This window comes from Triturus cristatus, chromosome 12 (genome assembly GCF_964204655.1).
Source record: "Triturus cristatus chromosome 12, aTriCri1.1, whole genome shotgun sequence".
NCBI lineage: Eukaryota > Metazoa > Chordata > Amphibia > Caudata > Salamandridae > Triturus > Triturus cristatus.
In genome coordinates this window covers 204828724-204842296 of record NC_140595.1, presented here as the reverse complement: position 1 = coordinate 204842296, position 13573 = coordinate 204828724, and the positions used below count along the sequence as shown (strand labels likewise).

General features: G+C 43.6%; 1 protein-coding gene across 1 annotated transcript in view; it reads left to right on the top strand.

The window, feature by feature from the left end:
- Window positions 1-13573, top strand: part of GLG1 (golgi glycoprotein 1) — a 658311-nt gene that overhangs the window by 79093 nt on the left and 565645 nt on the right. Inside the window, exon 2 of the mRNA XM_085637427.1 lies at window positions 2114-2146. Within this exon, the coding sequence (XP_085493553.1) occupies window positions 2114-2146 (33 nt within the window). The remainder of the gene's footprint in view (window positions 1-2113; window positions 2147-13573) is intronic.

The window sequence follows — 13573 nt, the reverse complement described above, 5'->3', positions numbered from 1 at the left end:
ACTTGGTCTAAATCATCCTAATCTCTCGGGGGGGGGGGGGGGGGGGGGGGAGATGAGAGGGAGGGAAGTGTGGTACCTGGGACTTCTGGCCATGATGGTCTTTCCCCAATCCGTTTCCTGCTTTTGATGGATCTTCTGTTGCAGCAACAGGTTGGGGTTCTACTTCCGAACCTGTGCAGTGTACTGCTCTGTGGAGTTGAATGCTTTCCATTTGCCATCTTAGGTTGTGGATGCCATCAATCTATGAAATCCATTGATGCAGGGCCCTTTACAAGCCAACTGTTAGATGCTGCCTTTGACCCAGCAAGGCACTGCAATGTGCTTTATTAAGTTATTTGTCAGCCTTTTCGGACTTTTCAGCTTAGCAGGACCAACCACCCTTGTGTTGGTCTAAATAAATCCGTTTACAGACCCACCTCTGGGGAGGTATTGCTTGGGACTCTATTCTGCGGCTAGAAGTCTTTGCCAGATGAACAAGTTATTTCCCTTCGGTAACGCCTTATCAGATAGAGACTATATCTAGCTGCAGATTGCTTACAGACCCTCCTATCCTCCCCGCTGTATGAGCGTATTTCTCTACGTGGGCTGACCTTTGTAGGGTCTTAGTGTTTGCACAGTAGACCATCACCATTCTGTTGTGGCTCTGTGCTTCTGGCGCGGAAATGTCACAAATAGAAACGGAAGTTATAACGCAGGGGTGGCCCTTTATAGGCACTGTGCATATTCCTTTGACGTCAGGCCGAACAACGTCGCCTACCGGCGTGCAGAGGCTAGTGATCAGAATTTGCCAGGTTTAGTCTGATGCCTGGGGAAACGTTTACAGTACGGAATATGCGGATAGATGGTCTCTACCAGATAAGGCGTTACTGCAGGCAAGTAACTTTTTTTGATCATTGGCATTAGTTGAAATAAGGACACCCCTTGCATAACCAATCAGTCGGGATAAACTTGACCATTTTCTGTAAGTACTAAATGACTCTCCTTTTGGCATTGGCGTGGTCTTTGGCAGATAGCTTTCATCATTCTTGGTAGCAGTGGAATTGGTATGGTTTGATACTTAAGCAGAGGAGTTACTAGAAAAGCCTTCATTAAGTTTGACTCCAAGTAATGACACTTGGACATTGGTTTGTGTTCTAACTAATGCCAATTGGGGCGGCGAAAAAGAGGGCAATTGTGCTCTGGGCCACTAGGGGGGTTACAATTGTAGCTAGTGGTTAGAGGATGCTGAATGGCTGAGGTCTAGAACAGGCACCATGTTAAATTGTAATGCGATTCAAGGTGCTGGACCTCCAGGTATATGGTCTGCGCACTAACGCCCATCTGAAGGTTTCATTGATTCTATAATCAGACTCCAGTAAAATGGTTAAATGAAATGTATACTTGTATCATATGCATTTATTGAGCAGCATTAGCCTTCTTTTTAGGGTGTATGCACAAGTGGTGTCCAGTTTGGATTAAAGTTGTGACTTATTTCTCTTACACAAATGAATAATCTATTTCTTTGGTTCAATATGTATGTTTAGTATGGTACAAATTAATTTCAGCTTGGACAGTTTGCTAAAATAACGGACTACGTCATTCCACAAATTCTTGTGAACTCTTTTTACACTTTTAGTGATTGTATAGTTCAATATCACTGGCATGCATACATGTTTCCCTTCCCAGACATGGGGGTAAACCAACAGAAGTGTTTAGTTTTGCACACAATTTAGGGGACAGGATAAGCCATTCCAGCTTCATTAACTACATCATACTTTGTAAAGAAATGTCTGTAATTTGTAGGCTAAAGTTTTAAAATGTGTGCAAGTGAATCTGTCCGATTTGTGTAAAACAGGGGTCACATATTTTGGTACTGTATCTTCATAGACTTGTCCTCTTTCTATACCATTGATTTGGAAAGATTGGACCAGGCCATGGATGCACAGAACTAGGGATTTGGCTGTTTTGTCGTCTCTGTAATATATAATGAAGGGAAGGCTGGACGATCTACAGAACGGTGGTCAGCCAAAGTCTAATGATACGTTTTATGCATGGGTGTACAAGTAAGTCTGCTGGACAGAGTTCAGCTGTTTGTTTAGTATTCTCTCCTAACTATTGTCTTATTTCTTTACAGCCCGACAACGAAATATCCTCTGATTGCAACCATGTGAGTATGGAAATCCTTGCATATGATATGCTGTCTTTACCATGCTACACTCGTTACCATTACAACTGTAAGATGTATTGAAGGGTGTGACTGAAAGCAGACTGGCCCTTAGGTGCTAGGGTGGGAAGATTTTCCAGATAGGTTAGCTACAATTATTTATGCATGCGGGACAAACGTGAAATGATTAAATTTAGGTTTGCGAATGCTTCAAATGCCAAGTTACACTGACTTGATGCCCTGTTTCTCGTGGTTAATAAATAAAATGCAGCTATTTAAAATTCTTTATTTAGTTGACAGATGCTGCTGTAAAATGTCAACCCTGTTGCTCTTGTGTTCATATTCTCAAACTCATCAGTCCCAATTTCCATTCAGTTTTAGTTTTCTGATCACATCTCCCCATCATTTTTCAGCTGCACAAAGCCTTCATGTCGCTTGTAGTAATGCAGGCTTTGTTCCTTCACCCGTCAAACATTTAGTCCTGGTATGGCATATGTAAATGTGGAATTACCTCAGTGACTATAATTTTCTTCTATGCAGTGGGAGTTTGTGTTCTCTCTCCTGTTTCCTTTCAGTGGGAAGCCATTTTAGAAATTAGCGTGTTCATTCCATTGACTGCCAATGGAAGAGCGTTGTGCAAGTGCCCAATCCAGCCAAAGCTCATTGTGTCCTGTTAGACTGTTTTGAACAATTCAGCACTATGTTTAGCATGTGGTGTTCATACAGTGAAAGTTTTATTTAATAAAAAAACACTTTGCCTTGATATATCCTAGTGCAATCGAATGCACGTCTTTCCAATGTCCCTTCAAGTGCAGTTGTGAGCCAAAGGCATATTTGCTTAAATTCACAAACCTTCTTGGAATAGCTGGTTTGTACTCTGTGAGCTACATTAGGTAACCTAAATTTACATTCATATGTCTTGTATGCTCTGCACATTGGAATTATTTGGATATTCAACAAAGAAGTGATCTCTTGTTGTCTTTAATGTTCCCTTATCACCTTGTATGTTGCAAGCCAAGTATATAATAGGATGCTCTGAATTAGTGTGCAACTAGAGGTTTTTCCTGAGAAAAGTAAAACTGAAAGGTGTCTCTCACCCCTCTCACAGTTACTGTTCGGTGGAGTCAGGGTGTTCGTATTTAAAAATGCTAGGCATTATGTTACAAATAATATAGCAAGCCCCAACTGAAATCGGAGTTGGTACACACACACACACCAGTATTTTATAATGTATTAGTGCTATGCTTGTGAAAATAACGTGAGCAATAATTCTCATAATTATCCTTGACGACCAAACAATGAAACGTTTGAAGGCTAGATACACCCCGAGATGTTGTTCATCACACTTCCCTATCCTATAATTGTCTTTACCAAACTGTCTAATATTATGCTGGTTAACAGCTTGCTTTATTTATCAAGTCTTGTAATTGCTGCACTACTCCATACAGTTGCCCTTCAGTATTCTTTGGGATATGCTGTCAGATTGGCTTTGTATTTCCTATTACACTAACTAAAGTATATACGAGCTGTATTTATAAAAAGAATTGCCATGATGAATCCTAGGAAGACCATAAAAACACTTGATTTGAAACCAAAATAAGGCTTACCTAACAATTTTTACAGCCATCTGCTATTGTGTTAACCGCATTTAGCCTGAACTTTGTGAGGTTCCTCATTTGAACACTTGTGCACCACCTGAACATAATTTTTACCATGAGGTATCAGTCTTTTAAAACTTTAAAAAAGAGAACATACTTTGGCTTAAATTGGAAGCTTGTGTTTAATGCAAATATACATCAAAACTAGAACTACGGGAGGATGGAACTACGAAAGGTGAATTGAAATCCAGACTCCTACAAGGTGCCACCTGTACTTACAGGTGCATAAACACAATGGTTCTGTGCACACATTCCAAGGTAATTTCACATTAATATAACAATTGAATTCCATCCTTCTCTTTTAAACTTGTCTGCAGCAAACATAGGGCATTGAATACTTAGGATATCAGAGAGGTGCTTATCTGTCACAAACAGCAATCTAAACTCACAAGCGGTTTGGCTCCCATGCACCAGAGGCAGTTGTTCCCCCAAAGGAACTTAGTGCATTGAATGGTTCATCGTAATTCGGTGTGACCAGACTAAGCACCTGGCTCAGAGCACAAGCTGCAAAGGAGAAATGTTTTGTAAGCCTTCATTGGAAATGGTGTCTTTGACACAGACACACATTGATATTGGCTGTTCACATGTTCTCAAAGCATTATGTTGTAGATGTTTAGTCCAAGTAAGAGGCCACATTGAGCCATACAATATAGAAAGCAAGTTGCTTCTACTGTCTCTTCAACCCATGCCTGTAAGTCTTCAGTACTGCTCTGAAGTTGGTGCATAGCACGTTGATGTAGAATGGGCTCATGTCAATATTTTTGCAGCTTGAAGCAGTTAAGGATGTACATCACATCTTCTGTACCGGGAGGGCGAGCTCATACCATACGAGACCCTGGTATCGGAGGACGGGCTCCCGCCCGGTGGGTTCCTGACGCACCGCTCGCTGATAGCGAGCAGGACCGCACAGTGGGGGGATATGACCACGGAACCCAACCTGCATCTGACCATGCAATATTTGCATGTCATGGGGAGGGCACTTGATCCGCTGGTTTGCAGCTTCGCTGAGGGAGCTGTCGTCCATCAGTCTGGACCGCCTCCGCGCTAAGTGGGATCTGGACCTGGGAAGACCGCTGGCGGACAGGGAGTGGGAAAGGATACTCAAGGGCCCGGTGCGTATACCCCGAAACTTGCGGTTCCGCCAAATTCAGTTATTTATTGTGCACAGAGCTTACCTCACGCCTGAGTTAATTAACGGGTATTTCCACCGTACTGACGCAGTGTGCCCTAGATGTAGTGAGCCGGGGGCGGGTTTTCTGCATATGTTGTGGAGCTGTTCAAGGTTGGGCGCCTACTGGAGATCGGTCAGTGGACTGCTGCTGGAGAGTGTGGGCCGCAATATCCCATTCGACTGGCCCGAACACATATTGCACCACTTTAAACGATCGCGTAAGGATAAGGTGACGTCCCGATTCCTAGACCTGGGGCTAGTGGTAGCGGCACGCCTCATTACGAAGCGGTGGAAAGCACATGAACCGCCGCGCGTGCAGGCTTGGAGCGCCTCATTTCAGGCATGGGCCGGGGCAGAGGGGACCGCTATCCAGAGGGAGGAAACACTGCGCCTGCGGAGGGAACCCATGGCAGATCGCTGGAGGCAGCTGCTGGGGAAGCTCAGACGCTTAGGCGCGGAGGGTTGCGCGGGGTCACAGGAGGTGACCGGTGTCGGCGTGGGTGGGGGTGGATCGGGGGATGCTCCACTGTCGAGATGATAGTCCCCTGCCTGTTTTATCCCTCAGCGCCGTGACGCCCACACTTGCATAGCGATGTTCACGGCCGAGGCGCACACACCGGGGCTCCTCGGGGGGGGGTGTTGGAGGGGCGGGGGTTACTGACGGCTGGGGGGGTATCGCGTATGTATGTACAGTCTATGCTGCCATTGTTAAAGTTCTGTTATGTATAATCCTTGGGAATTGTGGGTAATTTGCCTGTTTTTCAATACCTGAATGGGGCGGGAGGCACCCGCGTACAGACACGGAACCTGGCTGAGGTACGGTTACTACTGTCACTTCTGATGTGACTACACCGGGACTGTCAAAGAGACTGCAGCTGGCTCCGATGTGGGCAGTGATCACAAATTAGTCTGAATACATATCATGACGTAGTAGCTATTGATCCTGATACGGGGTGATCCCCTGCATATTTTTACGACTCTGCTTACCGATCGTGTCAAATGCCAAGGAATGTTCTTGTTTAAAACAATAAAAACAGACTTACAAAAAAAAAAAGGATGTACATCACATCTCCCCCAGTTTCTTTATACCTGCAATCTTCACACTTACTGTGCTCTGATTAGTTGACGTACAATATTTACAGAGCTCTCCGCTATACCCAGAGGCTCTGAAGCACCCTGCACCCAGCCGCCCGAGTCCCCCTGGAAGTGCAACATCTTTTATCTTACTTCCCCACTTGACCTGTGTGAGTGACCAGGAGCCCAGCTCACACAGCCGCGTGGCCTGCCTGCTAGCAGCCTAACATTGGGCTTAACTCTCTCTGCACCCGACTGCCTCTGTGCCGATGAGGGTGTAACTGTACCTACCTGACCCTCTTCCCCCCCAGCCCCCCGAGTCTATGCCCAGAACCTTAAATCTGTCAGTCGAGTACTTACCTGAAAGCCGATAACCTACATTTTCTCCTTAGGGTAACATTGACTGGTTTCACTTGGAAATTCTTCTAAGTGTCGAGTTGTGAAACTTTAAAATATTCACTAGAAATCAGCAGAACGAAAACTAAATTACTCCGCTGTTACCAGGAGAGATCCCAGTGCTGGATCTTGGTGCCCAGCACTGACCCTGAAAAGTAATTAGAACCGTGATTAACCGATAACCAAACTTTCCTCCATAGGATAATATTGACTGGTTTTTGCCAGAAATTCTTCAAAGTGGCGATTTTTGAAACATACACAAATTCCTTAAAAATGGCCTGTGTAACAAAAACGATTCCTTTCAACTGTTTACAGGAGATGCACCAGGGCTGGATCCAGCCCGAGTAAGAAAAACCTATGCAAAGTAATTGAAATTGCCTTTACTTAAAAACTCCCATTGAGCTCAGTTATAATTGTTTTTAACTTGTGTTGCCTATTGCAACAACTAACTATTGCATTTAAAAGTCTATTGCTATTTGAAAGTAATCAAATCATTCTGAGAAAGTGTTTTGATACCTATTGTTGGTTCTAAAATAAAACATCTATATATTTTTATATACAAAACAATTGGCCTAGAGTTCAGTTCTTGTGTGAGACCATTTGCTGACTGAGTATGTACAACAAATGCTTTACACTGTCCTCTGATACTGCTTTACTGCTCAACCAAGCTACCACTTTAGAGAGTAAGGTTATATCTAACTTTAACCTCTGGGGACTGTGGACTCTGTGCACACTGAACCTTACTTTGGTGCAGTATAGACAGGGCCGCTTTCTTACAACTGCTATATGAACAAATCTTTTCTTTTGCAGAGAATAATAGCACATAATAGCACATGCAAAGTTACATCTTTTTGCCACTGGAAACCAGTGTGCGGAGCTTAGATTCACAGATGCTGATGGGACGGGTTTAAGTAATAGAAGTATAATTGTTGATCATTTGAAATCTAGTTGACCAAATGTTGGAAGCCGTAAGTATATAGAAATACAGTAGCGAAAGCATGACTTACTCATGGCCTGGACAACTATTCTCAGGCTGTTTGCAGGAAGCAATGGCATCGACCTATGACTCATTCTGCTGCGATAATATCAGTTAAAGGTGACCTTGTTGATCTGTTCAGCGAAGGGGAGATTTCGGCCACATTTCTTGCTGAAGTGAGGGATCAGGGGTATGCATTATACAGTTTGAAGTCCACAGATCAAGAGAGCCTCTTGCAGTTTAGTGTCAATGATTTGTTTTCTGCAAAGTGCGATTGCTGGTATGCACAAAGGAAAAACGATCTGCCTGTTGGCCTAGATAACTTTTAAGAGAAACTAGGATCTGTTTCTTCTTCACACAGCCTAATTGAAAATTGAAAGGGCAGAAGTTGTCTGGCTGACGGTGAGAAATATAAATTGAAAACAACGGCACTCAAAAGATCCCTAAGGAACCCAGCATATAAGAGGTGTAGAAGAGGAGCAGAAAAAAGGCTATTAACATGCTGCTGCTTATTCTGAAGAAAGAACAATAGCCAATTAAATGCCTTGTCACAGATTCCAGCATCATAACTGTGATTAATGAGCATAGTCTGAGGAACAATATCAAAAAGCAGCACTGTGATCAAGTAGAATTGTGGCTGCTCTACCACTCTGATGCAAAATAGCTTGCAAAGCCTCCAAAACCAAGAGAAGCACAGATTCTTTGTTGTGAATAGGTCTGAGACCTGCTTGGCAATACTGTGGGATCAAATAAAAATAAAGCTGCCGTTTAATTTCTCATTCAAGTATTTTTTTATTTTTTTTTTAGCAGTTGAACTGCCATGACCTGTCTCTCCTTGCCTGTTGAACCATAGGAATGGAAAGTAATAGATTACATAAGGTCAGAATAACTGGACCGATAGTATTTAGCATTTTGTGTAAAGTAAAAATTGGATAGGAATCTAGGTGAGGTCCTGGCTTAGTCTCAAAGGCCGGAGTTCTAACGATATCAAGGGTTGGTATGTCAGAATGTAATTCAGTTGGTTCTAGGGATCATAATTCATTAGCTGGAGTGAAAGTTAAGTTGTTAGAGAAAGATGAAATGTTATGCATTTTAGCAAAACAAATGGACAATGAATCAATGTTTTGCTGTGTGACTGAGAGTGCTGCATTTGAAGAATCACAAGTTTATTATTTTTACTATTGGCTGCTGAGATTTTGTAGACAAACACAAGCTTGCCTGTTTTATATCCTTTTCATAAACCTTTATGGTAGAGCAATGCCTTTTTAGATGTAGAATTATCATGTTGCCAAGGAATTACCATTTACGCTTTCCATTGTTTGCTCATTACTATATTATTGCGGATAGTGATGATGTAAAATCATTTTTAAAGATGTTATCTTGTGCAAAGCGGTGTATCCAATTGCTATAGATTACAGAGTAAGTCCCCATGTCAAGACCCAAATGCAAAAGACATAAAAAGGCTGCCAAAGCTTAACTAAAATTACAGGAGTTTACTTTACACCAGGCTCTAGTCACTCTTGTTGTTGGTGTTTTTATGGAACTCTGGGAAGAGAAAGCGAAGGGGGAAAATAATTGTGACATTGCCAAACTATACAGGATGATTGGGGGAGGAACTTTCAACTAAGCGGTAGGAGCAGAACACAGAATCTGCTCTGGTGGTGGCAGTAGACAGTATCTGGTGCGTGGTTTTGACAGTGGCAGGCCGCATGCTTGGTCATGCTTTGTGTATGCGGCCTTTCAACAGTCTCACCCACGCTACTGAAATCTTGCCTCTCTCAGCTGGGCACTGAGGGTAAAGCACTCTGTTTACTAAAGTCTTTTCTGATTGGTAGACTTTAAACAGTGAGGTGTTGACAGTTCTTGGCCAATTAATTTTGTCTCTTGTGGAGTTCCTCTTGACTCTTCATCGAGTCCGACCCTTTTCAATCTGTAAGTTTCCTCTTTAGCTAAACTAATAGTCATTTGGGTTCTCCAGTATTAAATCTTTCATAGATTCACATGCTTGTATCTTCTCCGTCATCATGGTGGGAACCTCGTGATAGATAGAAAAGAAGTACTATCAAAGTACATTAGAAACCACCAAAGGGAAAGGAAAAACCTTCGCATTAGTCAGCATTTTTATGTAGGTCTAAACTTCGACCAATCCAAGATGAGCCCTAGACCTCAACTCTTCAGCAGAGCCACCAGACCTCAGATTTCTAACTGCACGTCGTATGTAAGGGAGTCTCCCTCAGCTCTGCTCAGCTTGTCAGTTGGTGAACTTTAGACCCTGCTAGAATTCAACTCAAGGTACTGTTTGATCTACATTCTTTACTAGAAAGATGTCGGAGGGCTCTAAGAACGGGCTTTATAAACCCTGCAGATCTTTTGTAAAGGCAAGACTTTTCTCTGAGGACCCCCACAAGGACTGTCTGTATTGCCTTTATCCCAAACATACAACCAAGGACTGTAAATATTGCAGAACCTTTTCAGCTAAAACTCTAAGGGATCGAGAGGTCAGATTGCTGTTATGGCTCCAGAAGAAAAAAATCTGATACTGGATCTGATGTGGAAGAAAGCCCTGGGCCATCCTCAGCTGGGAGGAAACGTAAAAATTAGGGCTCTACCTCATTGAAGGATGATTCTAAAAGATTAAAGTCTGAAAAAAATCTCATCTGCCAACTAAAGCAGAGCTAAAGCAAAAATTCTGATTTGAAGAAATCTGCTGCCTCTCTGCCTGTCACACCTCTAAAACAGGCTTTGTCAGTGAAAAAAGCTCAGTTGACGGACCAGTCGTCGAACTTCAGCCAAATCCCCACCGGTGTCTGTGGTGACGAACGCTTCGATGATAGCTGTGGTTACTGCCTCGTCGAGTAATACGGCGACTACAATTTCTACGGCGACAACTACCTTTACATCAACGATTTTGCCTACAGCCCTTTCGATGGAAGCACTGTCTATGACGTCTACGGCTCTCTAGTCTACGGCTCTGTCAATGCTCACTTTGTCGCCGACAGTGTTTAAATCCCCTTCATTGCCGGTTTCGACAACTATCACTTTGAGACGTCTTCCGTCATCTAAGGATCAAAAGCAGGCCTTTAGGAGCCTCCTGTTTATCCAAAAGTCTCCAGGTTTGTCTTCTTTGTCAAAGATATCACCTCCCTCCTTCTTGATGTGGATAAATCAGGAGATGAAAGTGTGTTTGGCCCGACTTACAGCCCTTCTCAGCTCGGGTTAAATGCCAGGACACGAATGATGAAGAGTAAGCACAGGGGCAGGACACGTCGGAGTACTTGGAAGGTGACTACTCCTTCAACAGGTCGTCCACGGGCCCAGCATTACTATTCTTTTCAGCAGCACTATCCGTATGAGGCTTACGAAGAACGTCAGGAGGCTAGAAGGGATTCCATGCTGATGCCAATCTCCCTGGTCACCGACCTGAGACACTGCTTAAAGATTATTACAAGCTATTTCTGGATTCTCATGCTCCGGTTCTTCTGACGCCCGGAGGTCCAAGTGTCCAAGTACCGCTGCTGCCGCCAGTGGTTACTCCACCTCCTGCTGTGCAGGATGAGAGACTGGCTCCTGGGGTGCATTACAATTCAAGACGATTACATTGAGAGTGAAGCAGATGATCAACCTGAAGAGGGTGAGCTCATTCAGGATCCAGACTTGGTTGGTCAGGAGTGGGATGATTACATGGCTCCATCTTTGCCGTCTCCACCCCCCGAGCAAGTTCTCCGGGGGATATTGGGGACTTTCACGAATTACTGGAAAGGTCTTCTAGGAGATTCGTTTTGCCTTTGCCTGTAGTTCAAAAGGAATACTTCCTTTATGATTTTAAGGATCTGGCCAAGAAATCTGTTCGATCCATAACTATCATGGATTGTATATGGAACGAAGAATTTTAAATTATGAAAAATCCTGCCTCGGTTCCAGCTGTTCTGCTGAGGATGGAGAAGAAATGCAAGGAACCAGATTCAGCTCCAGACAGGTTCCGTAATGATGCAAGCTGTGCAGAGGTGCTCTAGGAATCCGCACTCTTCTTGTTCTGTACCTCCGGACAGAGAAGGCAAACTGCTCGACAGCATAGGCAGACGCTTCGCTACTATGGCCGCTACTTCCATCAAGGCCTCTAACGCCTTAGCGATTTTGGGGCAATACGACCACCAGCTATGGTCAGACCTTGCACCTCTTCTTGAACATCTTTCTGAAGATAAAAGAAAAGGAAGCGAAAGACCTGCTACAGGAAGGTGCTAGAGCTTCGTCGGAAGTGATTGACTCTGCAATGTATTTGTCTTTAATTGCTTTTAGACAAATGGCAGGAGCCGCTGTTCTCCGTAGGCAGGGCTGGCTGAGGGCGATGTCCTCTCCCCCCCCCCCCCCCCCCCGAAGTGAAATCGAAAGTTTCAGACATGCCCTTCGATGGAGAAACCCTGTTTGGGAAACACTGGGATGAGGAACTACAGGGTATCAAGAAATATACTGAGACGTCACGTTCTTTAGGCACGTTGCAACAAATACGTTATCAGGCCTTTCGTGGAGGTAGAGGACGAGGTTGGTTCTAACAAAGATCGTCCTATTAGTCTTGCAGATTTCAGCCGTATTCCCAACAATTGTACAGACCACACTATGGAGGACAGCAACAGCATTTTCGTGCTTCGGCACAAGGAAAATCGCAATACCCATCTAGACGGCAGTGACGTTTCTTTTCCACCAGCCACCTCATCTCGACTTCAGCCTCTGCAGCCCCATCATCTTTCTCCTTTTCTGAGCCAATGGCAAGCCATTACAAAGGACAAATGGATACTAGACAGCATCTGTTTGGGCCACAAATATGAAATATTCAATACTGGAGAAAAAACAAGTTACTTACCTGTACACTGTGGTTCTCTAGTATTGATATCTTTCATAGATTCACATGCGACTCTCCCTCCTCCCCGTCTAGGCTTGCCACTTCTTACCCCAAGCTACTACTTACCTTAACACATTTGTGTGTGAAATTTGAGGTCTGGTGGCTCTGCTTGCGAGTTGGTCTAGGGCTCGTCTGATTGGTCGAAGTTTGGACCTACATAAAGATGCTGATGAATGTTAAAGGTTTTCTTTTCCTTTGGTGGTTGCTAATGTACTTTTATAGTACTTCTTTTCTATCTACCGCGAGGCTCCCACTATGACAACTGGGAAGATTCAAGCCTGTAAATCTAAGCAAGATATCCATATTGGAGAACCACAGTGTTCAGTTAAGTAACTTGTTTTTTTCTGGGTTAGTCGTACGCTGATGACCCCCAAATTATTGTAGCCATTATGACGCGTCATCAGTTGCTGCAAATTTTAAGAGATGCATATCCGTTGGTGGATGAAGAATTACCCAAAGCTTAATGCAGACGAAACTAAAATGTTGGTCTTTGACATAACATTATATTTGTTCCACTGGTGGCCTGAAAACGTCTGCCACCCTCCAACCCTTCGATGATAAACTTGCTTGATAAACCAGTCAGGTGAACTACTAGATCCTGCTTTCACATTATTAGATCTTTGAAAATGGTGTTTCCCTTCATTCTGGTTGATTGGTGTCCTCTCGGTTAAACTGCTGCAATCTGCACTATTTCAAGATCAGTTAAACCTCTTATAATAAGTTACAGGCGACTCTTAATGTGGCAGCTCTACTTATCTTGGACAACCCAAAGCATCAGCAAATTTCTCAGGGTATGGTGAGCCTCCATTGGCTCCCGTTGAACAAAGTTTTGCAGTATGAATCTTTTCTGGATTCACTATGCTTTGCATTACTCTGCCATCTAGTGGTTGGATCTGGAATTGTAATAGTGCTTTTTTTTTTTTCTTTATTTTTTTTTCCTCTCTCTCTCTCCAGTGGGCGTCTATATGGTGTCCTTATGTGATTTCCTCCAGAAGCTCCCACCTTTGGTCGCCATCTTCAGATTATTTTTTTCCACCATTGGGTCTAGATTGATACGGAAAGAGCTCCAGAAGTTTGGAGAGAAGAATCAACGACCGATAACAAAAACACCAAGGAAAGCACTTTATCGGTTTACCGGCCTTTGAGTCAGTGAACTGTGTCACAGTGAAGAGACCAAAGCTTCGACGTCCTAAGGAGAATGCGCATACAGGGGGCTCCCTGTGAGCAGTAATGGACAAGACACCATTCAAGTTCTGCG